Source organism: Gopherus evgoodei, chromosome 13, assembly GCF_007399415.2.
Source record: "Gopherus evgoodei ecotype Sinaloan lineage chromosome 13, rGopEvg1_v1.p, whole genome shotgun sequence".
Taxonomy (NCBI): domain Eukaryota; kingdom Metazoa; phylum Chordata; order Testudines; family Testudinidae; genus Gopherus; species Gopherus evgoodei.
Window position 1 is genome coordinate 6,199,815 of NC_044334.1, and position 27,883 is coordinate 6,227,697.

At 38.9% G+C, this 27,883-nt stretch overlaps 1 protein-coding gene across 1 annotated transcript; it reads left to right on the plus strand.

Annotated features, from left to right (window-relative positions):
• The first annotated feature begins 272 nt into the window (after positions 1–272).
• PPTC7 (PTC7 protein phosphatase homolog) lies at positions 273–27,150 on the plus strand. The gene is made up of 6 exons (XM_030583014.1): positions 273–562; positions 13,175–13,354; positions 16,570–16,768; positions 19,591–19,714; positions 21,912–22,041; positions 23,536–27,150. Exons 1-6 carry the CDS (start codon positions 361–363, stop codon positions 23,592–23,594), a joined length of 894 nt encoding a protein of 297 aa, XP_030438874.1. The 5' UTR covers positions 273–360; the 3' UTR covers positions 23,595–27,150.
• The last annotated feature ends 733 nt before the right edge of the window (positions 27,151–27,883 follow it).

The following is a 27,883-nucleotide window of genomic DNA, read 5'->3' on the forward strand; positions in this document are numbered from 1 at the left end:
GAGGCCCCGGATGTTGGGGGCGTGTCCCCAGCCGGCGAGGCGGGCTTGACCTCACTCTCTCCCCGTAGTCGCGGTTGCCGTCCGGGCCTGAACCCTGCAGCACGCGAGCTGAAGATGGCGGCGGCGCGCAGCTGGGTGCGGAGGCGGCGCAGCGACCAGTGCCGGCTCTGACCGACCCACCGACTGCGAGCGGCCTCCGAGGCGGCAGAGCGGCCAGCGGGGGGGCAGGCCCCGCGGGGGGAGGAGCGGAGGCGCTGAGGGGGAAGCCTGGCTTGGCCGTGGGCAGGGCCGGCGGGGGAAGCCGGGGCGGGCTGCTGCAGCTGAGGTTCCCCTCGTGCCGGCTGCCGGGCGGCCCGCGCCATGTTCTCGGTGCTGTCCTATGGCAGGCTGGTGGCCCGGGCAGTCCTGGGCGGGCTCTCGCAGACGGACTCCCGCGATTACAGCCTGGTGACCGCCAGCTGCGGCTTCGGCAAAGACTTCCGCAAGGGCATCCTCAAGAAAGGCATGTGCTACGGGGATGACGCCTGCTTCGTGGCCAGGCACCGGTCCGCCGACGTGCTCGGTAAGTGCTCACGCTGCGCCCGGCCTCCCTCCCCACTGCCTGCAATGGGCCGCCTTTGGCACAGCCCAGGTGGGGGTCACTTGCACCATAGACACCGAAACAGCCCCCCGGCCAACCCCGTAAATGCCAAAAGAAAAGGCCTTTGCCAACCCCGCTTCCATGGGGCTGCTCCAAGCCCAGGCAAGGCCTTGGAGAAGTGGTGGACTGACTGCTGGGTGGTTAGGCCCAGCCTTTGGTATCTTACCTGTAATTGCAAGGCCTAATGTGTGTGAAAAGCAGAAAGACAACAGTTCATGCAGTGGTCTTTGCTTAAGTGGTTAAAACTTAACAGTGTTGTAAATAACTTTAACAGAAAAGGTCATTGAAACAGACACTTCCTATTTTCAATGCACAGGATGCCCTTGTCAGTTGAAAGGCAAAGTGACATTGAGACTGGTTTCGAATGTCAGATTTCACTTTCAGCACCCAGTTTACCTTGGTTACGCAGGGCAGTTTTGATTTATACATAGGACTGCTCTGATTCAAATGTCATCACCAGCAGTGAGTAAGTCTGGATAATTATCTATACACTGACAACAGTCATATTGTGGGGGGGCATGACTTTTTCCGACATTGTTGAGATTGAATTTTAATCAAAGTTCAGGGGTTCAGCTTCCCAGCAATTGAACCAACTTTGCACCATAACTTTATCGTAATGAAAAGATCTTAATGGAGTTCCAGCCTTTTTTGATTAGACCATAACAAGTGGGCTTGTGTTGGAATATATCATGGCTTTGTGATATTGGCAGTACTTCAGAATGTGGAGCTTCTGTGGTAACTTGAATACAGTGGAGACATTATTTCAGAAAAATATATAACTCGGTGATAGGAAACAATGTTGCTGTTCACCTTTAAGGGAGCTGTGGAGATGCTGTGACTGTCCAGGAGACATGGAAATCTGATCCATGTGTTCAGTACTCTGCATCTTTTCCACTGGGTCTGAGTCTTTCCCTTTTCTTTTTTTTTTTTTTTTTTTTGGTACCATAATTAGTAGCCATATCATATTTGTGTGCTGCTCTTTTCCCAGCCCATCTTGCCTTTCTGCTGAACTCAGCAGAGAATTACAATACGGAGTTTGTCTTTGTCGTCATGTTGCTATGAAAATTAATGCAAACACAAGATTGTAACTTGGATGCAGGGTCAGGCAGAAGGAGAGTTATTATTCAAATTCAGATATACTAAATAGGAAAGAGAAACAGAAAATTACTGGCAGACTAATAGAATTTATAGAAGAAGCCATCTTGATTGGCTTTTTATTGCTTTTCTAACATTAAAATGTACTAATAACTTTAAATAAATTACTTTATGCTCTGTGGACATCAGAACCCAATATAATTCTCGATAACATAAAAATTCATCCTAATATTGCAATCCATATTGCTTTAAATCATGGAAATATAGGACTAGAAGGGACCTTGATAGAGCATCTGCCCTGAGGCAAAACTAAATATTATCTAGACCATCCCTGGCAGGTGTTTGTCTAACCTGTCCTTAAAAAGCTGCAATGACAGAGATTTTATGACCTCCCTAGACAATTTGTTCCGGAGCTTAACTACCTTTATAGTTAGGAAGTTTGATTTTAAGCCTGTTACTACTTGTCCTGTCCTCAGTGGTTAAGGAGAACAATTTATCACCCTTTTCTTTATAACAATATTTTTCTTGCTTGAAGACCATTTTCATGTCCCCTCTTGATGTTCTCTTCTCCAGCCTAAACAAACCCAATTCTTTTCAATCTTTCTTTGTAGGTCATGTTTTCTAGACCTTTAATAATTTTTGTTACTGTCCTCTGGATTTTGTCCAATTTGTTCACATCTTTCCTGAAGTGTAATGCCCAGAACTATACACAGTACTCCAGTTGAGGCCTTATCAATGCTGAGTAAAATGGAAGAACTGCTTCTTGGGTCCTGTTTACAACACTCCTGCTAACACATCCCAGAATGTTATTTACTTTTTTTTTTTGCAGCAGTATTATATTAACTCATATTTAGTTTGTGATCCACCATAATCCCCAGATCCTTTCCTATGGTGGTACTTCCTAGGTAGTCATTTTGTATTTGTGTGATTGATTGATTGTACTTTGTACAGAGTGTAGTACTTTGCAGTTGTCTGTATTGAATTTCATCCTATTTAGACCATTTCTCCAGTTTGTCAAGATCATTTTGAATTCCAGTTCTGTCTTTAAAAACACTTGCAGTCCCTTCCAGTTCAGTATCATCTTCAAACTTTACAAGTGTACTCTTTATGCTGTTATCTAAATCACATATGAAGATATTGAATAGACCAGATCCAGGACAGATCTCTGCAGGACTGTATTTGATATGCCCTTCCAGCTTGATTATGAATCATTGATAACTCCTTTCCAGCTAGTTGTGCTCCACCTTATAGTAGTATCATCTAAGCTATATTTTTCTAGTTTGAGACAGTAATGTGAGACAGTATAAAAAGCTTTTAAAATAGAGATGTATCGCTTCTACTACTTTGCCCCATCCACGGGGATTGTTACGCTGTCAAAGAAGGATGGTAGGTTGGTTTGACATGATTTGTTCTTCACAAATCCATGTTGACTGTCACTTTTTAATTTATTTGCTTCTAAGCACTTACAGATTTGATTGTCTTGTTATTTGCTTTATTATCTTTCTGAGTATGAAGTTAGCTGATTGGTTTACAATTCCCTGGGTTGTCCTTATTTGCCTTTTTATAGATAGATGCAATATTTTCCCTTTTCCAGTCCTCTGGTGTATCTCCTGTCTTCAGTGAGTTCTCTGAGGTAATTACTAATGGCTCAGAAATCTCTTCAGCCAGTTCCGTAAGTATTTTAGGATGTTTTAGGCCCTGCTGACTTGAAGACATGTAACTTGTCCAAGGAATTCTTAACTTGTTCTTTTCCTATTTTAGCCTCAAATCCAATGCCATTTACACTGATGTTCACTATATTAGTTGTCTGATCGCTGTTCACTTTTTTGGTGAAAACTGAAATAAACAAGGCTTTTAATGCTTCAGCCATTGCTTCATGGATAGATATGGATTTCGTCTTTGTCTTATTTTAGCTACTGTAATCACCATCTCTAGCTCCCTTCTTCCCTATCCCTCTATCTGGTTCCAATATTGATGCTGAAATTCCCTTGCTGTTCTGATGACATTCCATCCTCAAATATCCCCTCCCTTTTTTAAGAGTGTTAAGCTGAAGCTCTTCACCCCTGCTTTCTGTGCCCTTTGTAACTTTGTATTGACCTACTCTCTTCCTCCCGTGCTCCTCCCAACCCGGTCTCCTTTTCTGTCTTGGTCTCCCACCTCTTGTCCACTTGGCATCTTTTCTTTCCTTAAAATTCTCTTCTGTAAACTCTTCCTATGTCTCCAACCCCTCTTGCATTTGAAGTGTTGCTTTGTTTTTTTTTGTGTTGTTTTTTTATTTTGGTCTCCTGTTTTCAAAATCTTTAGGGCTAGTTTCTCATTAATTTGTTTAATGAAGAGCCTTGTACATTTAGTGTTATAGTAGATGGAATACTAGCACTTTGGTTGGTAAAACTTTTGGTGGTCAGGGGTTTGGGATAAAAAACACACCTATGATCGACATAAGTTTCACTGACACCAGCGCTTGTTGGGGGTGGTTTAATTATGCCAATGGGGGAGCTCTCTTGTCATCATAGAGTGGCTACGCAGGAGACCTTACAGCGGCGCAGCGGTATAGCTGTGCTGCTCTAAGGTCTGTCGTGTAGACATAACCTATATAGATATATTTGGACTGTTTACATTTTTCCTTCAACTGCAAAGTCTTTTTAAATTTAGATTTGATTTTTCCTATTAGTTGCTCAGTGACAAAAGTCTGCCAGATACTATTTAAAACTACTCCGCCAAAGTATCAGAGGGGTAGCTGTGTTAGTCTGGATCTGTAAAAGCAGCAAAGAATCCTGTGGCACCTTATAGACTAACAGACGTTTTGGAGCATGAGCTTTCGTGGGTGAATACCCACTTCATAACCCACGTCTGTTAGTCTATAAGATGCCACAGGATTCTTTGCTAGTTTTAAATAAACTCTAGATTCAGTTTATGAAGAGCAAGCCTGAGTGGGCTGAATTTGAGTGTGGAGCCACTCCCATTTAGTGGAAAATGTGCATGGGTACTGGGGATTTATGCTTTCTTGTATCAAAAAATTGTTGACTAACATCGGAGGCTACACATTTTTTCCTCTTTTTAATAACTAAAAGGTCAGGAAGTTTTGTTTTGTAGCATAGAACTGTTCAAATAGTAGCATTGCCAGCAGATTGAGGGACGTGATCGTTCCCCTCTGTTCGGCTCTGGTGAGGCCTCCTCTGGAGACTATGTCCAGTTTTGGTCCCCACGCTACAAGAAGAATGTGGAAAAGTTGGAAGGAGTCCAGCGGAGGTTAACAAAAATGACTGGGGAGCTGGAGCACATGACTTATGAGGAGAGGCTGAGGGAACTGGGATTGTTTAGTCTGCAGAAGAGACGTATGAGGGGAGATTTGATAGCTGCTTTCAACTACCTGAAAGGGGGTTGCAAAGAGGATGGATCTAGACTGTTTGTTTTTAGTGGTACCAGATGATAGAACAAGGAGTAATGGTCTCAAGCTGCAGTGGGGGAGATTTAGGTTGGATATTAGGAAAAACTTTTTCACTAGGAGGGTGGTGAAGCACTGGAATGGGTTACCTAGGGAGGTGGTGGAATCTCTTTCCTTAGAGGTTTTTAAGGTCAGGCTTGACAAAGCCCTGGCTGGGATGATTTAGTTGGGGATTAGGTCCTGCTTTGAGCAGGGGGTTGGACTAGATGACCTCCTGAGGTCCCTTCCCACCCTGATATTCTATGAAATACAAAAATGCTGGTCACTCTGTTTCATATGTGCTGTGTAGTTCAAAGCTTGAAAAAATTACTAGTTACCTAGAAGTCAGAGACTACTAAAGTATATACCAGTCGTTCATAGCAAGATCTAGGACAAAAGTGTTTGGGAGAATGTACTATAGTTAGAACTTTAGTGAATAGTATTGTATTTGAAACAGAATGTGGCAGCAGTCTGTCTAGTAACAAGGTAGTCCTGCTTTTCATTTTCTTTTTTACACTGTAACATATTACTGTAGGTAGGTAGGGTTAAAAAAAACAACCACCCACTTAGTGTCAGTCACTTTACTGGGCAGGCAAAAGGCCTCAGGGAAAGCACACAATGGAGGATCTGCGGAAATGATCAAGATAGCGTCAAAGCTATTTTGGTAGATGAGTATGGGAATATGTTCTGTATCTGATGCCAGAAGGGCATAGAAGGCAATGTTAAAGAATTATTTTGTTTCTGAAGACATTGTTCAGAGGAACTTGTGCTAGATCAGACCAATGGCATGCCTAGTTCAGTACATTGAGTGTCATCCAGGGAGGTTAGTGCTGTGTTTAAAATAAATAAATAAATAGTTGTAGACCCATGAATTAGATGTAACATTTTTACTTAATATATGAAGAATGAGCTAAACAGATACTGTCTTATCAATAAGATAAGTTTCTTTGTACGTATTTCAGGGAATATCGCTTCTAGCAGATGGTTTTTCTCTGATGGGGATAATGGATATGTTGACAGAACTCTTAAATACCGCTTGAATGTTGCCTTTTGGAAACATGATGCATACATCTTCAGCAAAAAAAGCTTTTATTTGGTCTTTTTCTTAACCGCAGTTTCTGTAACGGTGTTGAACATGATTTGTTGGCCTGCGCTTACAGTTAGACACATGTTCAGCCACACCCACTATTGACACTCATGAACAATATGTAACTTTCCTTGCATACCCAAGGCATGAGTGTGCCTCCCTGAAGGGAGAACACTGTTCTGTCAACTCTGTGCACGAAAACAAGAAGCAAAACTGAACACAGGCAAAGATCAAGCCTTATCTATGCTGGTAAAACTTCAAAAATATCCCACTGTTGCTTACACTAGTTCATCTGCACTTGTTAGCAATATTGGGAGCCTTAGTGTAGACAGGCGACAGCATTTTAAATACCGGGTCAGTTAGCTCTGTTCTGTGCAGGGATAGATGACATGGCTTACAATACCAGCAGCAGCTGGCAGTCCAGGTACACAAGAACTCCCAATATTGCCCAACACTGTGATGCTGAACTAGTGTTAGCTATGCTGGGAAACTGTCTTGCAGAACTTCCCTAGTGTAGACAAGATTTCACTGTGTTCCTGTAACTCCTAAATCTGTTGATAAGCAGTTCCTCAAATGACAAGTTTGTCTTAAGCATTTGGAAAGTCCCACTCTCTCCTGTCCCACCCCCCAAAAAATGGCCACCTACTTGGCTATTACACTGATCCCAGCTCTGCTGTTGAAGTTAGTAAAACTGTTGCCACTCAGTTTGAGCGCTAGATCTGGCCTTGTGTGGAAAATTGATCTAACTGGGATATAAATTCACCTCAGTTCCCCTGTCCAGTTTGACGCACCCTGCCACTACTTGCCCTTAGCATGAAGCAGTCTTTTCTGTGCCTGATGTTGTGTCAGGGAGCTGAATCCCTAGCCTTTGGCCCTGCATGCACTGACTTCCAGGTCCCCCCACACCTCACCCTCTCTGTACAGGTAAGTGCTAGGTACACATTAACCATTGAGTCTTTAAAATACTCCCTGCAGTATCAGCTCTTGTCACTGGACATTCACAATAATTACCAACTAAGTTTTCTGCAAAGTGATAAGTGTATCCACAGTTTGACTAGTACAACTGTGGATCAGGTCCTTTACAACATCACAGCACTGAGAGAGAATGAGTAGAAACAACAACTGGTTACACATAAAACAAAACATAAAATGCAATTGTAGATCTATGCTTAATTAACGGTTACATTTCCTATTATAGAAAATAGATTTTCTCCCAAGGATTCAATCTTTGACAAAGCTGCTGGTTTTCAGTAAAACCAGGATTCAAGTTTTCATGAATATCCCTGTACCCTACAAGGAGTTTCCTCAGCAAATGGATACCAGAAGGTTGTGTTTTTGCTTCTTCTTTTCCCAAACTCATTGTTTTGACCCCAGACTCAGGATGGCTCCTGTTGTTTGTTCTCCAGTGTGCTGGCTCCAAGTTGTCTTCCTATCCTTGGATTGACTTGAATGAAAATGTAGCTGCCATTGTGTTTGACTTACAAAGCTTAATCTACATAGGAACCTAGACAAACGTGAATATACATTTCTTTGTCTGATAAAACCCATTCCTCACTTCTGCTGGGGAATAACACATGGATGTAATCTATAAAGACATATTTTCAGTATATAGACATACTTTTCAAAATCTGTACATACATTTCACAATGATAGTGATAGGCTTCAGAGTGGTAGCCGTGTTAGTCTATATCAGCAAAAACAACATGGAGTCCTTGTGGCACCTTAGACTAACAAATTTATTTGGGCATGAGCTTTCGTGGGCTAGAACCCACTTCATCAGATGCATGGAGTGGAAAATACAGTAGCAGGTATAAAGAAAGGAAAAAACCTGCTCCGGTTGGGCCAGTGTTCATGACAGAGGGACATTGGCCAAACCGGGCAGTCTCAATGCAAAAGAATAAATGGACACACGTCTGACATCAGGAATTATAACATTCAAACACTAGTAGGAGAACACTTCAGTCTCCCTGGTCACTCAATAACAGATCTAAAAGTGGCAATTCTTCAACAAAAAAACCTTCAGAAACAGACTCCAATGTGAAACTGCAGAACTGGGATTAATATGCAAACGACACCATTAAATTAGGCCTGAATAAAGACTGGGAGTGGTTGTGTCCTTACAAAACCTAATTTCCCCCATACTAATTTTCCCCTACTGTTACCCACACCTTCTTATCAGCTGTTTGAAATGGGCCACTCTCATTACTACTACAAAAGTGATTTTTTTCCTCCCTTGGTATCCTACTGTTAATTGAATTGTCTTGTTAGACTGACCTCCCACTTGGTAAGGCAACTCCCATCTTTTCATGTGCTGTGCATTTATACGTGCTACTGTATTTTCCACTCCATGTATCTGATGAGGTGGGTTCCAGCCCACGAAAGCTTATGCTCTAATAAATTTGTTAGTCTCTAAGGTGCCACTATGATATTAATGACTAGTGCGATCCTGGTTTTAATTTGAGCTCACACAAGATTCCGTATAGATAAATACTGTGACAACAATATGTTGGGTTTGGTGAATTTGTCAGGCCTGACAGCAGTTGCTGTTACAGAACAGAGAACTGTTGTCGTAATTTGGGATGTCAATGGTTTTTAAAGTATCTTTTATATGTTGGCTAAGTATGTGGAGGGGAGGAATGTGCAGAACTAACCCATCTGTTGTTAGCTGTGTATGTTTGTTGTTTTTCCCTCCAGTTAATTTATAACTACTGCTGAAGTTCGTTATCCAGTATGCTGAAAATATAACAACTTCAAGTGGTATTTGCCACATCTTGATTCCCTTGGGTTTAGCACTGCAGCCTTATTTGCTTCATTCTTTGCTCTGAGACTTCTGAGGGTCCTTGATGTACTCATTAAGAGGTTGGATGAAGCCAGCTTCACAGTAACTGATGCACGCACAGTCTGTAATTTGGCAGTAATTCTAGATTAGCAGGATAACTCCCATTTATGAATGCTGTAGGAGAAGCTGTAATCCAGGGAATCTTGCCCTTCAGATGTTTTTCTTTAAAATGTATTCAGCTGCTTTACCTGCTGACATTATTCGTTTTTGCCATGATTTATGATCTCCTATACAGAAGCCCTGACTTAACCTTTTGCATGCTTTTGAACATAGAGTAATACATATGTCCAAGGAAATGTGCTTCTGTAGGAGTTCTGACTTTGACTTTGTCAGTATATTCAGTAAAAGGTTTCAAACAACTTCAGTTCAGTAATTCTTCTGTCACTTAAGCAACATTTTAAACTTAACCAGTTACTGTGTGTTATGGGTGTTCAGGGTTTGAGGACATTGCATGTTATAAAATATGATAGAAGTAGTAATTAAACTGAAGTTTAACAATGCTGTTAACTCAAGACAACTATTGTTTTGATTATCTTTTTGTATTGATGATCTGTGTCCAAGGTGAAAGCAAGGGAAACAAGGATAGTATAAATTAGTACAGCACATTCTAATTCCTCAACAGCAACATAAGTACCAGTAGTTTAGTTTTAAATTTTATTTCAGTGAAATCTGCTATTATACAGACAAGGCTTACTTGTAGGAATATATTGGTAGCATCTGAAGTTGTCTTAAATTCTTCCTTTTTACTGATCTTGGAGTGTCAATTTTTCAGTCTGTTGTTCAACGTATTGAAAAATATTCAAAATTTCTTTGAACTTCAACCTCATTGGCCGTTGAAGAAAAGAGAGAAGATAAAGTAACTCTTTAATCTGAAGCTATGTCACGTTCCTTTTCTGTAAAATAACATACTTTACCCTGACAAGTTACATGTAACTTTTTTTAATTAAAAAAACCTGCAGACTGGTTGGACTGGATGGCTCGGGACTGGGAATTAAGAACCTTCTAGTGTAGGTCAGAAACTGCTCAGGTTGTTACAGTGCATTGCAGATGATACTATATAATGGCTCTTTAACTTGCATTAAATGAGCTGATGATCTGTCTGTGTTCCCTGGAAAAAAAAAGATGTCCACTGCCCAAAAAACCACTGCTGCATTCGGTCCCCTTGCTAGCCGTCTTAGGAGAGAGAGGCAAAGAACTAAATGAGATTGAGGGGGCGGGGGCATGAGTTATCCTCATTCCTAATAGTTCTTGTAGGGCAAAGTTGAGGCACACGGGTGGTCAGGTTTCAGAAGCTTGTGCTATCAGGATCTTGACAAGCACTAAAATAACTGCACTTAAACAACAGAGCCAAATCAGTGGTCATTGATTCTGGAATAATAAACTAAATGTCTTGATAAATCTGTGGCTGGTCAGAATTTTAAGTTGGATGCCATCACCTTTAAGGAAACTGATCTATTGATATCCTCAACCCTCTCCCCCATAGGAATATTTCAGAGTATTTCACTAGAGTCTTTAGGGTTGACTTGTTTAACTGGCATCAGAAACAAAAGGGTTAATCTATTCTTAACCTGAATTTATGCCTTTTAATGAGAGGTGTAGTTTTTGAAGGAGCTAGAAATGGGGTTTCCTGGGATTCTTTCTGGTGAGCTCTGCTCCAAGATCTTATACAGATGATCTTCTGTATTTCTTCTGTTCAGAGATTTTAAGAGTGGGGTTTTGGCTACTGCATAGTGTACTTAAAAAACCACCACCACAAAACAAACACACAACCACCCCACAAAGCAGGTGTCTAAAAGGTTGTGCGCTCTTTGGGGGAAAAATCTGATTAATGTTGATGAGCTATACAGAATCTGGCTCTAACCTGCTGTTGGATTATGTAGTTCATGCCAAGGTCAACTTTAAATCTTCCACTTTGATTTCAAATGGCATCCTATGTGAAGAGCATTTGTAGATGAACAGATTTGCATTTTACTGTTTACATTTTCACTCAATTAGAGAGAGGTTAGTTCTGTCCTTTTTCCAAAATACATCTTTTCCTTAAGTGTGCTCTGAAAGTGACTCATCATGCTGTATCATGAATAATAGCTTCATTTTTTCCAAAAAATACAATACAGAATATTCCTTCAGATTATGACTTACATGCTGAAGATCAGACAGATCATTAACCAAATTAAATAATGGAAACATTTTCAAATAGGATTATTTTTCTTATTGGGTGTCTGCAATCTATCTTAATATGGCCCTCGGACGATATTTGAATGCAGTAGTGTTAGCATTAAGAACAGACTATGAAAGAATGTAAAAATATTTTAGCCGAACAGACAGCACTTTAGCATTAGCTGTTAACAAACCATCGCATTGCTATAATTTAAAAGCTTTAAAATCACTATGTGGCCAGATGAGCCAGTCATATCTTTTTGTAGTAGTTTAATTCTGTAACTTCTGCTTTGATTGTAATTGATCTTAATTTTTTACTGCCCTATCACTTTAAAACAAGTCTTGAAATGTTTTTGCTCAGCACTTACAGGGTGGCTGGTAGCCTTGGATAGTAATTTGAAGGAGTAAATCAATTGTGTTGTAATGTTGTCAATTCGCTATTTAGTTTTTACTTTTTTTTTTTTAAAGTCTCCCTTCTACCTGTCCCTTCTGGGCTTCACTTTTTTCATTCTCTCCCTCACCACTTATATCCCCTTGTTTCCTTACCACGAATACCTTATCGGCTCCCTTTATATTTTTCTCTCCCACTCCCCTTGCAAAATAAACAACCCTCCCTACCCTACTTTTGGTCAATATCTTCTCCACTGCCACTCTCCATGCACCCCTTCTGCCATAGGAATTGTAAACTTACTGTGCACCTAATGGCCAAAGGACTAAACCTACCAGTCAAAGATCATACAGAAAAGGGGAGAAGTGTGGCACTGTCAGGAAATGCACAGCCCCGCAGACTTTGGAATGGTGGGGTCTTTATTAGTCCTCATTGGGCTCAGTTCAGAGGTTCATCTCTTGTAGCCTCTGGCTAATAGGTGCCTTGAATTTTCCTCCCCCTACTTCCCATTCCTACTATGAGAGAGAAAAGGAACATTCTCTTTCATATCCCAGAGACTCCAGACTGCTGCTAGTAGTGAGGGACTCTCCGAATTCCCTCCCCTCCAGCCTCCTGCTCCACTGTGCTATAGCTTTAGCACTTGCTGCTGCTCAAAGCTTGAAAGCTTTATCAGAGTGAAACTGACCTGATTCACGTTAGTCAATGCTGTTCTGAATAGCTACAGTGAGCCCTAGTGAGTTTTAACTCTCTTGCTTGGTTAAAGGTGTAAGCAACAGCAGAGGCTCTGGAGTGCTCCTAGAGCACAAAATTGCATTGATTTGAATAGTTCACGTTTGGAAGCCTTTCTTCAAACACTGTTTGTTTTTTTTTAAATGGAAACTTACTTTCTACAAAAATTGCCAGTCACAGGAAAGGGACCACTTCACTATGAATGAGCAGTACAAGAACACCTATCTGGAGATGCTGGATGGGAAGGGAGTTTCCCTGCATTATCTTCATTTCTGTTCTATTTAAAATCTTTACGCTTTTTCTTCCCGCAACACTTTCATTAGCCCACACAGAGGAAGGGATGGAAGTGTAATTTGTATCCCCGAAAAGCTACTTAACTTGCCAAGAAATCTATCATATAGCAAAGTCAGTCTCTTCACAGAACATCATTCTAAGCAGTTTTTTAGTTTGACTTTTTAAATCTGTTTTACTAGCTGCCTGATGTGTCTGGACCTTTACCCCACAGCTAACATTGGAAGTTCACTTAAATATGTGTACTTTCCATAGTGTATAGTTTCTTTAAAACCAAAAATTCCCTTCCAGGTCTCTCTCTTCTGTTAGAATATCTCTGTGCTGTTCTCATGTCATAGTAAAATTGTAAATAACTATTTGGGAAAAAATGTTTAATACAGAAATATGGTTAGCAAACTGGTGTTTGTGTGTTAGCTATTGGACCTTCTATGTATATACGCTAGAATGAAATGAATATCAAAGGGTTTTGAAACTTTTGTTTTGTTAACAGTAAATTTGTGGTTGTTTTTTTTTTCTCTCTTTAGGGGTAGCAGATGGTGTAGGTGGCTGGAGAGACTATGGGGTTGATCCTTCTCAGTTCTCAGGGACTCTAATGCGAACATGCGAACGCTTAGTAAAAGAAGGACGGTTCGTACCTAGCAATCCTGTTGGAATTCTTACCACAAGTTATTGTGAGCTGCTACAGAACAAAGTACCTTTGCTTGGTAAGAGCAGCAAATATTGTTCATTGTGCGTGTCCTCTAGACACAGACTTGTAGATTCTAAATTGTTTTAATGTTTAAACTTAGTCCACCAGCATGACAAACCAGGGCCAGCCTTTTAATTTAAAAAGGAAAACCTGAAATGAAATTGCAGGTCTGTAACCCAGTATGTCTTGTGAGAATCTTGCAGAATGGATTCAAAATAAGTTCCTACTGAAGTCAGCTACTTGCTATATATTCAACAACTCATTCTCAATTTGAAACCTTTTAGGAGTTTGTAGTTTTGTGACTAAACTCAGCCTGAACCCGTATTTTTCTGAAGATAGTAACAGGATACTCTGGTTACTGGGTCTCCTTGCCTTACTGCTACTTTTGAGCTTCCTGTGCACTGTGGGTTTTAGACTTCACTGAATGTCATTTAAAGGCTTGTGCTGTACAATTATTGGTATCCTCCTGTATGTCGTTTTCTTTGTGGGAAGAGATTATGTGAAGCACAGCTAAAGAAATATGCTACAACGAATGGCTTGTTAAATGTTATGCACCTAGTATGCCTTTGGATATGTACACTAACTCCCTTGGAAAGCAATGGGAATTATGAGTGGACATGAAGGCAGAATTTGGCTCTGAATGGGCAACCTTGAAAACTGAACACTAAGGGGACACTTACAAGCTTTCAGACCAAGAGCGAGTTACTCTGCCTGACTCACATGCTTCTCACCTGACTTTAAACTTCTTTGCCAAAAGACCTCTGTGTAAACTATATTTAGCTAAAGTTTGCTGAGCTCAGAAACAGATGTTCACTTTTTATTATACATGTAAAGAATGGATACAAACCCCAGAAATGACCTTGTCACTTTAGAATAGCACTGTTTAGTAGTTCCTTCGGTGGGTTTAAGTGTTTAACTATACTGGTGCTGTTTTTTGTACAAAACAGTCCAAGTAAACAAGTGATCTACAAGGTGGACCACCGGTAATGAGTTCTAGCAGCCCTTTTACAGAGGGAGGCAACTTTGCTTGACCTTTCAAATTCTCAAGAGCAGCATATGTTGTCACAAGATCTGCATTCCACACATGGATTTCTAGTTACAGTACCTGTTAAGTTAGAATATGAAACTAATGAACTTCGGTCTTTTCCTGCTCTTTCTTCCCTTCAAAGCACTGGAAAGAGTCACTTGTGGTGGGAGTTATTCTCCATGTATTTATTCTTTAACAACCCTCCTTCTCTCCCCCCCCGCCCCCGGATCTTTTTATGTCGTATTTTGCAGTAGTTCCTCTGCTTAAGAACAACAAAGTATGAACTATCTTTCCTTGCTTGTGCTTGTGGCCTGATGGTGGTTTCCTCAGTGCAGAATCCTGCAAATACTTGGACTTGAAATAATAAGGAAGAGGGAGGAAAACTGAAATTATTCCAGGCACAATATTTGTGTTGCAGTGCTATTTTGTCCATTCTGTTTGGGACTCCCATTCGTTTATTAATTCTGGAGTCTAATAGTTTATTAATTCTGGAGTCTAACAGTCTACTTTTTGCAAGTGTAAAGTGACTTTTTGCTGATATGATTTTTACTTGTCCTTCTCTCAGGCTTGCTGGGGGATCAGGGTCCTATATGACTATATTGACTTCTTATAAATATTTGAAAGTATTGTGGATAAAATAGTTGACCACAGTTTAGTGGCAGATTTACTAGGTATTTGAAAAGAAGAGAGCATACACTCCTATGACTAAACATTAAGTAGGATCCTTGAAATATATATCCTTCCTTTCTTCCTGCAATGAGTTAGGACTTCGTTGCTCTTCAGTTGCAACAAAGATCTCTGTCAAAGGTGCTAAATAAAAGGTCTAGATCCTGAGTCTAGCTCAGTGTAAACACCATGGTCTATCAGAAACACAGCTGTGCTTTGAAACATTTTCCAGTGGAAAATCTAGATTTTTCTCTGTCTGGTATCAAAACGTCTAATAGTGTGAGAGAACTCTTTAGATTCAGTTGTACTTCACATTCTTTAGGAAAGATTTGATTTTTTTAGTTAGAATTACCACCTTCTTTAAGGAAGTCAGTGTATTTCCTTCTCTGTGAAGGACCTGGACAGTGTTGGCCCTTTTCCAATATAATATTTGCTGTGGTTTATCTACTGTTGCCATGAGCAACCAGTCGCAGATGCTACATTGGAATGAATGAAAACTCTACAATGCCCTCAGCATGAGTGGAATAATTTCAGAAATATCAGGGATGTTTCTATTCCTTCCCTTCTTATTCTATATTTTAATCCATCTAGAATGGTAATTACAAAAGTTTCACAAAAGGAAATTTAGTAGGAAGTTAGTATACCAAAAACAAGACAAGAACTTTAAGACCCCCCAGAGATAAATACTGAAGACGATTGCAAAACTATCAGTTACAGAACAAGTGATAATGTTTGAATGAATTTCTGGATAGTCCTAGTTAAAAACTTGGCATATGCTGTTGTAAATGTTACAGAAACTTTCCCAGTTGTCAGGATGTTGATCAGCCAGCTATAAAGTGTCTAAGCAGCTAACAGTGCCTTCTCGCACTTGTTTAAATATTGGAGCTAATTTCTTGATTTAAAGCAATGCACTTATTTCTGAATAAATTATATTAATATACCATACATTCCTCTTAAAACCTAGACCTCTTTTGGAGCCAGTCTTACACAGTTTTTTGTCTTAAAAGGAAAAAGGAGCACATTCGTTGCTCTGCCACCAATACTGGAACGATGTCTACTGACCACTTCCATTAATCTATTTACTGTATACAAATTATTTGTAGTTGTGAATGAAAGCATGTGGACAACACCTAGCATAGTGTAAGTGCTACAGAATCCTGCTACTAATACCTTCACACTAATGGTAGTTTCATGATTTAGTTTCAGAGTGGTACTTTCTGTAAAACAAGCCTCTTATAGGAGACTCTGCTGACATAGCAACACCTAAATATTTTCCAATAGGAAATGTATTGGAATGTATCAGCACAATGTAATGAGACAAATCTGTAGCTGGGGTTGGAAATGATTGCAGTTCCTACTCTTAATGCATATTCACTTTGTTTTGTATTTAATGGATATTTATGTCTGATTTTTGCCAACAATGATAGGTAATCTAACAGCTGGCCTAAGAAGAAAATCTGTTGAACAGATAGATCCTGTAATGTAAGTGCTGCTACTTTATCTCCAGTTGATCAAATTAATTTATTTTTTCCCCCTAGGGAGCAGTACGGCTTGCATAGTAGTTTTGGACAGAACAAGTCATCGTTTACATACAGCAAATTTAGGAGATTCTGGATTTTTAGTAGTCAGAGGAGGAGAAGTAGTACATCGATCTGATGAGCAGCAACATTACTTCAACACTCCATTCCAGCTGTCAATAGCTCCACCAGAAGCAGAGGGAGTCGTCTTAAGTGATAGGTGAGATGGGGAATTAATCAGAAACATGGATCAAGAACTTGAGATTTTCATCCCAAGGGCTCACAGTTCTGGTCTTTGTACTGAAACTTAACACATAAGCTTTTAATAATGTTCCATTTGAAAGGTGAATCCCCTTCCCCACCTGCTTTTCTTCAAGGTAGTGTAAGCATTTCTCAGGCTTGAATTTATCAAATCTTATAGGCCGTTGCCATGGTCTAATCTCTGCTCGTGGTAGCAATGATCTGCTTTCATGCAAGTGATGACTTTCTGTAAAGTTAGGCGCACACTGAATATAAAGCGTTTCTGATATCCTCAAAGGGACTTGTGTATCATGGAACTGTTCTGTTGAAAATACAAATATACCTGTTTCTGTACATTATACACCATTAATGTGTCCACTTTGTCTAGTTCCTAGAAATGACTTCACCTGTCATGTGCTGCAATATCTGGACACAACAGGAAAATTCAGGTTGTAGTAACCTTCATGATAAATTCAATTGCTTCTGCAATTTAAGTTGAGGTCTTAACATTATTGCAATTGCCAATAGCTTTTGGCTAGTGCTTCTTTATTTAGCAGCATTTGTAGGAGCCTCAAATGCTAGTTAATATTGGCCTACTAATGGTTCAGTATTTGGTGCATTTTCTTTTTTAAATATTCTGAACAAAGTTAAAACTGAATTTTTTTTTTGTAGCCCATCTAGGGTCAGGGAATATGGTATAAAATACTTTATGCTATAGTAAGCTTTATTTTAAACTAAACTAGGAGAATTACTTTATGGAACTTATGTAAAGTACATATTATGCCATTATCTGGAAGAATATTGAAGCATGGAAAAGTGACTGCCAGGCATCTGTCTGCAACATACTGCAGTGAGATGCAAATAAAGATTGACAGTTATAACACAGTGCACAACTAGCTAGCAAATCTGGCCTAATGCAGAACACTTCCCCCCCCTCCCATTTGCCTTAAGTCACATATAGTGTGTTCAGGTTATTGTATACTGCGATAGTGCCTCATCTTATTGTGGGTTTTCCTTCACAATCCCCATGCATCATTTGGGACTGATTGGGAATACACTGATTTACATAGCCAGGCAGTGAGGTAGTGAATACTTGAGGAACAGAGCAGGGAAGCATGTGACTGCAGCTTGCATTTCAGTACAGTTAAGTTTCCAGCAGCACACTCTGTTCAATCAAAATGAGCAAAACTCCATTTTGGCAGAACTCCGAGCTCAGAGATGGGAATGTTACAGCAGTACACTCTGTCCAATAGAAACTAAGTCACTTCAAAACAGAGGACTAGCAGAGGACATGATTTCAAAGCAATTTGTATTTCAGTGCTGGCTAATAATTTTTCTAAACTAATGAAACTTCACTAGTGAAATCTAAAACATGAAAAGCAAGACATACCTTCTTGTCTAATGTCTGTCTGTTCTTGGGCTATTTTTGTAATAGAGTAAAGGAAGTGCTTTTTCTTGGATTATTTGGTAATTATTTTATTTAAACATTGTACAAGTTACATTTCTTAAATCAAAGATTATAGACTCTTTAAAATGCGTTGTTGTTTTTTTTTTTTTTTAATCCTGAATATAGAAAGTGATAGAGCTGTGTCCAGGGAATGCAGTATGAATCTGAAGTTCTTGTTCTGAGGTTGTAGACTCCAAATTGGGCAAGGTTTGGGCTTTATAATTAATACCAAAAAAGTTCTGTTGAGGATGTTTGGAAATAGTTCCAACTACTGATTGTTCTTTGTGTATGGCTTTAATTATAGGAAAGTATACAAAGAGTGAAGAGAGGAGAGCTGTCATAGGAATTTGAAATTTGTGCACTTTAAAAGTCCTCTTTAGTGCACAATAACTGTAAATTGTTCTAATAGTTCTTGAGTGAAATCTAGGTATCTTCAAAAGTACAGTCCATTATATGAAAAGACAAAAATAGCTATCAAGAATAACGTTCTTGGAAATTAGAAAAAACAAAGACTGAGTCGTCATGGAATAAGGAAAGTGTGAGATGAATCAGCTTTTAAGATGCCCGCACTTCCACTCTGACTCATGGTTATATAAAGTCACCTAGTCTGTTGCACTCTTAACATTAATTGCAAAGGTAATTAAAAGTCAGAGTAAATGTCAGTATTTTACTTCTATCGACTAAGCTTAGTGTTAAACTGGTTCTATCCAGGTGAGAGTCAAGTAACCTAAAACTCTAATTTTGAAATGCTAACCTTTCTGAAACGATAAGTTTCAGTCACAACCCTGCATCCTTCTATGGTGTGCTATGCATTTTTAATCCAAAAATCTCTTGGCAGGATCTTGTCTATGCCAAAATAAATACTTTCTCCTGTGTATTATGCACCAGTGGAATATCTGGCTACTGCCCACTGTTGGTGGTGATGTACCTAAACAGTCTGAAATACTTTGGGATCCTTCATGATAAGATGTATCCAGTAAGCAGGCTTGCCATTTCAATCTTAAATTAGCCTTTCGGTTATAGCCCTGTTCTACATATTTAAGTGGGAATGAGATGGAAACTTTGAACTGCAATACCACCTAATGGTTACAATGGAGATATACTTGCAAAATATATTAGACTGAAGAACTGTCCCAATCAATCATTTTCAGTGCAATTTTCTGGTGTAGTGTTTCAGATGCCACCTATTTGTGATTATACTTCCGTTATACTGGCTTTCATGACAAACTACACTGCAGTATCTTTCCAGAAAACAGTGAATTGCAAAACCTATTGATGCTGTAATTGAACAGGATTTGGTACCATTCGCATAAGCTAATGTCTATTTCTTTGACGTGGTGATGGTCTCTTCACAGCCCAGATGCTGCGGACAGTACTACTTTTGATGTTCAGCTAGGAGACATTATTCTGACAGCAACAGATGGACTTTTTGACAACATGCCTGACTATATGATTCTTCAGGAGCTAAAAAAGCTGAAGGTAACTGAAAATGAAGTGTGTGCAGTTGAATTTCGATATTAAACTCATCTATAATAGGAATAATGGGCAAAAGTTGTTACTTCCTCTTAAATGTTCCAAGAATGGCTTTTTTAGGTAACAAATGAATCAGAACACCATTGTATTAAACAACTTTATCTAGGGTGACAGGATTGTTAGGCTTGAAAATACAATACAATACAATTCAACTGTAAAAGCTGAAAATGGAATATAAGAACTAGTGTGAATCTGTGTAATATCCTTGAGTAAGCTATTTTGATAGTTTTCCTGTATATTAACTTTTCAGTGGCCTTTCATTTTGTGGTTTCAAAAGAGGCTTGTCTGCTGATATGATCTTATCCCTGAGATACTTTCTGTCTACCAACACCTTTCAGTAATTTAAGTGGCTGCCTTGTAGACAAAGTGAGTTGGAGATGCTCTAGGAATTGTCTTAAATGCTTACTTGAAATTTTGCTCTTTTGTGGGTAACGGGAGAAATTCTCATCTTCCATGAGAAATCTCTCATCTTTCATCCTTTTTTTTTCCAAACAACATTCAAACCTGAAAGGCTCCATTTCACTCTAAAGCTATGGCTAGGTTAGGTATTGGGTGCTTTGTGTTGTTGTTTTTTTTTAAAAAGGTGTAGTAGACAGGGTTCAACACCTTGAAAAATGTGTTGGAGGGGAGCCTAGGATTGACCATTATCTGCTAACACTTTTAAAACAACATATTCTTAGTCTGGAATGGATATACATGGCTCTAGTGTTGCAGGGGAAACATAGTGCCACCTATTGACACATTTGGGTAAGACCGCAAATAGAAACATGGGTTATGATAGAAAGTTTGAGCCAAGAATTGTCAAAGCCTGTTCAGTCCCCAACCTGTTACGGAAATTCAGATATGCATGTAAAAGCATGTATGAATTAGAGGCGATCAAAATGGTTACATGTGAAAATACCTGTTTTGTCACCTATCTTGCTCAACATGGAAAGGAATCTGTTCCTGAGTAAAGCAGCAGGCACCGAAAATGTACAGAGGATTGGAACTCTTGGAGGAAATGTATTATACAGAGAGCTTGTATCCTCATTGGATTTTATCACTGACTTTGAAAAAACTAAACTAGATAGTTAGGGGACAGCTTATTGGCTCCCTCTTCTCTAAAAATCATTCAAGTGAAGAGTTTTTTATGGGGGCGGTAACTTACATTGTTAGGCACAAGCTGCCTGTGCTGGGGATCCAAACTTCTTGTATCCCACAAAAAAAGTAGTTTATAAAGTTTTATTCTGATTTGATCCATCACCCAGTGTAGGGTATTTAAAAAAAATTTTATTGGCAAAACTTATATTTTTAAACATTTTTACGTTGCATGGTAATATAAAGCCTTTGTTCCACACATACCCTTATTACTAAAAGTAACTTTATTTTTCCATTCCTTGGTCTAGGATGGTGCTTTGGTGCTGTGATTGAGCACTCTGCATTTTATGGAGGCAATATTTTTGAGTGAACACTTCTTTGGTTTAGCATTCCCTTTGCAAAGATTGGGTGTCGGGCTATCCAGCAGAAAGGAGCTGGATGAATGAGGGGTGCTCTGGGTAGTCAAAATAAGCAAAGGGAAAGCCTAGTTTCTCAGCAAGATTCACCTTTGACACTTAACATATAGGGAAGCGCAGTCTTCTGCTTTCTCCCTTCCTAAGATAAGTGGTTTCATAAAACTTGGGCACAAATTATTATAGTGGCAGATAGAGGTTGAGACTTAATTTCCTGCACAAACATTCTTAAAGTACACTGATTTTAATTCAAGGTATAACTGAGATTCCCTTGAAATAGGAAATGATACCTACTATCAATGGGGGGTGGGGAGGAGGTGGTTGAGGGATAGCTCAGTGGTTTGAGCATTGGCCTGCTAAACCCAGGGTTCAATCCTTGGGGGGCCACTTAGGGATCTGAGGCAAAATCAGTACTTGGTCCTGCTAGCAAAGGCAGGGGGCTGGACTCAATGACCTTTCAGGGTCCCTTCCAGTTCTATGAGATAGGTACAAATAATATATGGAGATATACCTGCTATCTAACTTGCAACAGAAAGATGCTAATATTCACATCATGTTAATTGTATCAATATTCCAATAATATGTATGTGCCTGAATAAAATTCCTGTGGTGGGTTGCTCTTGTAAGAATAACTTGTTCTTCCATCAATTTAGAATTCTAATTATGAGAGTATACAACAGACAGCAAGAAGCATTGCTGAGCAAGCTCACGAACTGGCATATGACCCCACTTACATGTCACCTTTTGCACAGTTTGCATGTGACAATGGATTGAATGTGAGAGGTAAGATTTCCTTCTCTTGGGTAACATAAATCTGATGGTGTCAGATGAAATTCCTTTGTTGGATGCATGCCAGAGTTCCTGAATAGTAAGTGATCTTAGGTATGTTCTGGGATAGAAGGATGCCTGTCATAATTGGGAGGTAGTGTGATCCAGTGTGTAGGACATGGATGAAATAGTCAGACCTGTTCTATTTTTGGCTCTACCATTGACCTGTTGGGTGGCCTTGGGTGTAGTAGCATGTCTCCCCTCTTTATTTTCCCTTCCATCCTCTATCTGGTCTGATGAGATTGTAAACTCCTGTGATAGGCATTACCAGAGTACATATAACTCTTGTTTTTATTTTAGTAGTCTGTTTTGCAGAATGCTTCCCGTTCATCTGACATTATTCAGTCCCTTTGCACTCCGTGATCTTCCTCTTCCATCCTCTGGAGAGGTCTCTAGTACACCCAGCAGAGTCCTGAGGGTTCTATTTAATAATTCACTTTTAAAGAAAGGAAAAAGTGTTCCTAACATAGTGGGCAAGGCTGCCTGCAAGGCCCATTTAAACCCCCTCCTCTTGCTGCTAGCCTGTGTGCGTCTCTCATCATTCCATCTGCCTTGTGGGTGTGACTCTCTAATCTTCTTAACTCCTGCCAGCCAGAGAATCTATTGCTAGCTGTGGAGAGCACAATCATTAGCTGCTTCCCTTGTGCTGGTCTTTGTATCCACAGGCTTAATGGGAGGTTGTGTAACAAAATACCACTTCACGGAGTACTTCACCAGAACTGTACACAGCATTCTTACAGCACCACAACGCGCAATCCTTTTTAATGGGTTTTGCAGTTGAAGAGTTTGGTAATATCTTGCATTAGCAGAATAGACCAGTAGCCCTCTGAGATCCTTGCAATAGATCATGTGGGTCTGTATACATCTGCATTTTGTATAATACAAGTCATTTTGTTACTGCAAATACATTAACTACAAAATTATACAAGTTTTTTCAAAGACTATTAAACCCACTCAGCTGCTTTTCAAATGTGAATAACAATCTTCTTTAAATAAGGGGAGGAATCTAAATACATTCCTTATTTTTGAGTGATTTACTAGGTCTGAGTTCAGTGATGTACTGAATTAGATTTTAACATATGTCCAGACTTGGAGGGGGGAAGAGAATTCTTTTGAAAGATAATTTGAAAATAGGCTTTCCACTTACCTTTTAAAAACAATACTGAAGGTTCTCACTAATGCTTAAAATAGTATATAGGAAAGTGCTTTTCTTACAGGTCTCTCTGATGCTATCAGTTACTTTGGAAAAGGCATTAGAGGCTTTCAGATGCATGTGTCTAAACATACATTACTAATTTTGAATCTTGACTAGTTTCTTAATAACCCCCCCCCCCAAAAAAAAAACCTCCATGTAGAATGGTTTAATCATACTATACATGCCTTTTTTTCATTGTGTAGTTTCCTGATCTGCTCTTCAGATTAACACATTTGATTTTTCTTGCATTACAGGGGGAAAGCCAGATGACATCACCGTCCTTCTTTCTATTGTAGCTGAATATACAGACTGATTTACCTAAAATGTCAGTGTCTGTTCTTTATTCTGGAGTTTCTAGCTTCGTGTGTACTGTTTCCTGCTGGCAGGATCGCTTTCTTTCTTTGCAGCTGATCTCAATGGCCAGTTACTCAAGCTTGTTGCCTCTTAGGACACAATTGAGATCCTTTAAGAACCACTATTGTAGTACACTGGTCTTTGTCTGCCAGCAAGAAATGAAGAAACTTAAGGCATGAAGCTTGTCTCTCAAAACTAAGTAATCATTCACAAGGTGGGGGAAACTAGATCCATATGGTTACTACTTTTAAAATGTGACTAGTTTCAAATGATCAATATTGATTGGTTTCAATTCAAAACTAGATTTAATAAATAAAATTGATAAACCCTCCACAAGAGGGTGTATTACTATTCTGCTAGAATCAGCCATTCAACAAAGGAGATGTTACAAAGCATACTTTCATAAACATAGTCTTGTTACAGTAATAGGTGAGGGTTTGTTTATATATAAACTCCAATTTTCAAGGGGTTTATAGCTGTTGTAAACATTTTGCTCTTGGCATACATGGTGTCAGCCTTAGCCTTTTTCTAGTACAAAATTTGAAAAAACAAAATTAGTTTGAGCTGTGTGGATGCACAAGTGTTCTGTGATTTCAGGTGCTTAATTGTGATCTTATGAAAGTTTTTTTGCAAATAATTCGTCCATAATGGAGCCTCATATCTCTGGATGTTTTTTGCAGAGGGGAACCTTTTTTTGTTTAAAAAAGGTTTATTAATATTTTAAGTTGTAACTCAAATTCACAAAAGCCAGAATATTCAAAGTTGAGGTTTAGCGTAATATCCTTAATCTGTGTCTGATCAGCATGTGGTGACATGCCATGTATGCTGCAGTATCTAAGAATGATGGGTTGCATTAAGAAGAGATAATCCTCAGCTCTGAAGTGTCTTGCTTTTGTTTGCAGAGAACTTTACTGTTAACTAGGCATAGTTTGTGTTAATATTGCCATTCTTGCTTTGTATAACATAGAATCTGTACCAAATTACTTTGATTGTCATGCTGACTCATGTGCACCTCTGCTTATGCTGTGGCAGCAGCAGTAAGTATACAAATGGAAAATAGTTAACTAATAACTAGCAAAATTTACATTTCAGTAACTGATATTAGGGTTTTCAGAATGAACCTTCATGATGTTTACAATTATTTAATAGCCACTTTGCAATATAGCTTTTCCTTATGAATTTTAGTAGCTCACAATTGTTTCCCCAATTTCTGCAAGCTCTCTTTCTGAGCTGCATAAAAGCTGATAGCTATAAAGATCATACATATTTTTGGTCAGATTTTCATTAACTTTTTTTGCTGGTAGAAAAGTACTTAGAAATAAATTAAAGCCATGTTTTATATAAAAGTCAGGTAACGATGTTTAGATGAGTGCAGTTAAACTTGGTCAGTAAGGAATCTCTCCTTGTCTGAAAGGAGATTTTACTACCTGGTTCATTGTATTAAAACTGTTAAGTTTGAGGAAATCTCAAATGTTTAAAGAATTTTTTTTGGTGGAGTTGTACTGTATATTTGCATAATTGTATGTCAAGCTTTTATTTTATTTAAAATCACTTAACATGTACCATGTACATGTCATTTTACTATATTTTAATGCATCATGCTTGTAACAGGCATTTCATTTATGAGAATGAGTGATTAATTTGGAAGCTGTTCAGTAATTTATCTGCTAGTCATAAATTGGCCTAATGTTAGATATATTTTAAATCACCTTTAACTACTTGTCAAAATGCCTTAACTACCCTAACTTGGCCAAAATAGTAGTAGTTTGGTGGGGATATGGGAAGGATTATACTAATGAAGAAAATCTTAGTGTTACTTTTTTTTATTGTGTATACAAAAAAGTAACAGTGATTGGCAGACAACTTAGCACAAACTGTTTGCAGTCCCTTTAATTTTTAAAATTTGAGCAAGCTGTATCTAGGTACACTTTGTTGGAAGGAATGTATTCATGCTGCGGTACAGGGCTTCATTTCTAGTGTTAGAGGAATGTCTCTCAAATCTGGACATTCTCTACACTAAATTCTCCAGTATTTGCTGTCACAATTCCTTGTTAGAGCAGACTTGATCAATTACTGTCTTTCCTTATTCTTGAGCTTACTCTATTATGTCCCTGTAGAGCTGAACTGTTTCCTCACTTTATAATCCTGCTCAACCCTCCCTGTTCACTATTTTCTGTAACTACAAATTAGGGTATGTATGTGAATCAGATATGTGAGTGGCAAAGGTGCTTTTTTTCTCCCTTGAGCTCAGTTGTCACTGTGCTCTGCCTCTACTGATCCAGGGTCTGGAATCCTAGATCATAGAAATTCAGCTGTCCTGTTAATGGCTGAACTGTCTCACCTGATGGGTCTGATTCTAAATCTTGTTTTTATGTTAATGCAGTTTTTAGTCAAATAGTATATATAAAGCCATTTGCATCATAGATCATGATTTTTTAAATAAAGAACAAATTTGGATTTTAATTTACAATTTGTAAATTTATCCCTCACTGGACACACCAAAGACCAGCAAAGCTTATAGCTTTTTCCATCTGTTAAAGCAATACTGTATTATAAAGAGTTAATATTTTTATCACATGCTTGAGAATTGTTTTTCTGTTTTAAGATGTGCACTCTAAACATATCAGAACCTAATTTCTTCCTATGAATTCTTATAAGCTGTCTGCGCACAATAAATATTTACAGAAAAGGAGATGACAGGACCCGTGTATTTAAAGTAACCTTAAAAAGATGCATGAAGCAGTAATCCTTCCTAGGAATTAATTATTGTAATTTTATCATGAGGGACATGCAGGAAAGACATTTCAGGTGTATTCATCTGAGTTGGAAACATGAAAGGTGAACAAGCTTTCACCAGCTGGAGGGGGTTTGCTCTGTATCAACAGCTGTTTGGTGGGGAACAGTAATCTGAAAAGATGGAACAGCTTTGTATACCAGTAGCCTATCATACCAAGTAATGCAACAGCAGCTGCAGGAGCTGGTTGTCTGCAGGTGAGAGGCGCCTAGGATAATACTCTTTTGGAGGGATTGAAATGTTCCTGGTTCCTTGTCCCATTAATAGCTATCTTTGGGAGAGCTGCAACATCCAGTTTCTCTTAAGAGTTGCTACCTTTGCATCCAATAAAGAAGGAATGGGAAAAACTGTAGAATTTGGGACCAGACTGGATAATAAGAAAACTATCTGAAGGGGGGTGTGAAAGTGTAACAAAGATGATGTAAGTATTTGGTAATTGGAATTCATCTCTCTTGGCAATAGGTAACTTCTCAGTGGAAAACCAGACTATGAATGTGTAGAAGTTGACTGTTTGTAGTAGTTTCTGACAAAGATAGCTGAGATAATGAAACAAATCTGAGTCTGTATCTAATGAGGATGCTTTTGTGTTAGACTATCATTTTACCTATACTTACCTAAGAGGCAATTATGTGAAGTGGATGTCTGAAGTATGCAGGAATAGTTCTGTAAATACATTTAAATGAACTGTAAAGATATTTAATAAATATAGTATTTATACTAACATGGTTTTAAAGTAATTGACTTCAAACTTATTTTCCATTTATGCAATAAGAGCCCTATTGTGTGTTGCAGAGGAGCTCAGCCACTGAGTCTCAGCTTTGGAGTGTGTCTATAAGATGTTTTATTTTTCACATGTTCCATTGTTCTAGACTTTTTATTTTCAATTTATTAAATCCTCTTCAGTAGTGAGACACCTATGCAAGCAATAGCAATCCTATAGTCCAGAGACGTCAGCCTTCTGAAGATCATGCTAGTTTGCATTACATACTGATAGACAAGTTCAAAGAACGCATTCCTTACATTGTTGAGAGCCTAACCTTTGCAATATCTGTACCTTAAAGAACTACCACCTAATAATCATTCCAATATAGTTGTGAACAGCCCTCTATCCAGCCATTTGGGTTACCTAAAAGCCAACTGTTTAAAACTGTTTCATATGTGCATAAAAGAGCTGTTTGTTCCAAAGTCTCCTCAGTCCTGTATTAGAACATAAACTACAATGCTCTGTTCTCTCACTCAGATGAATGGCACCAGACATTTCCCTTAGAGTGACTAAATTAACCATATTTATGGTAATACAGAAGAGGTCCACTCAGCTTTGCCAAACAGTCCCAGAGTACCAATTTTATTCCAAAATGTGTACATAAGGACTGTATAATGGCAAACGTTCATTACTTTTGGCATTTGGTAAAGATGCATTCTAAGAGAGTACACAAACCCCCACCCTCGATCAA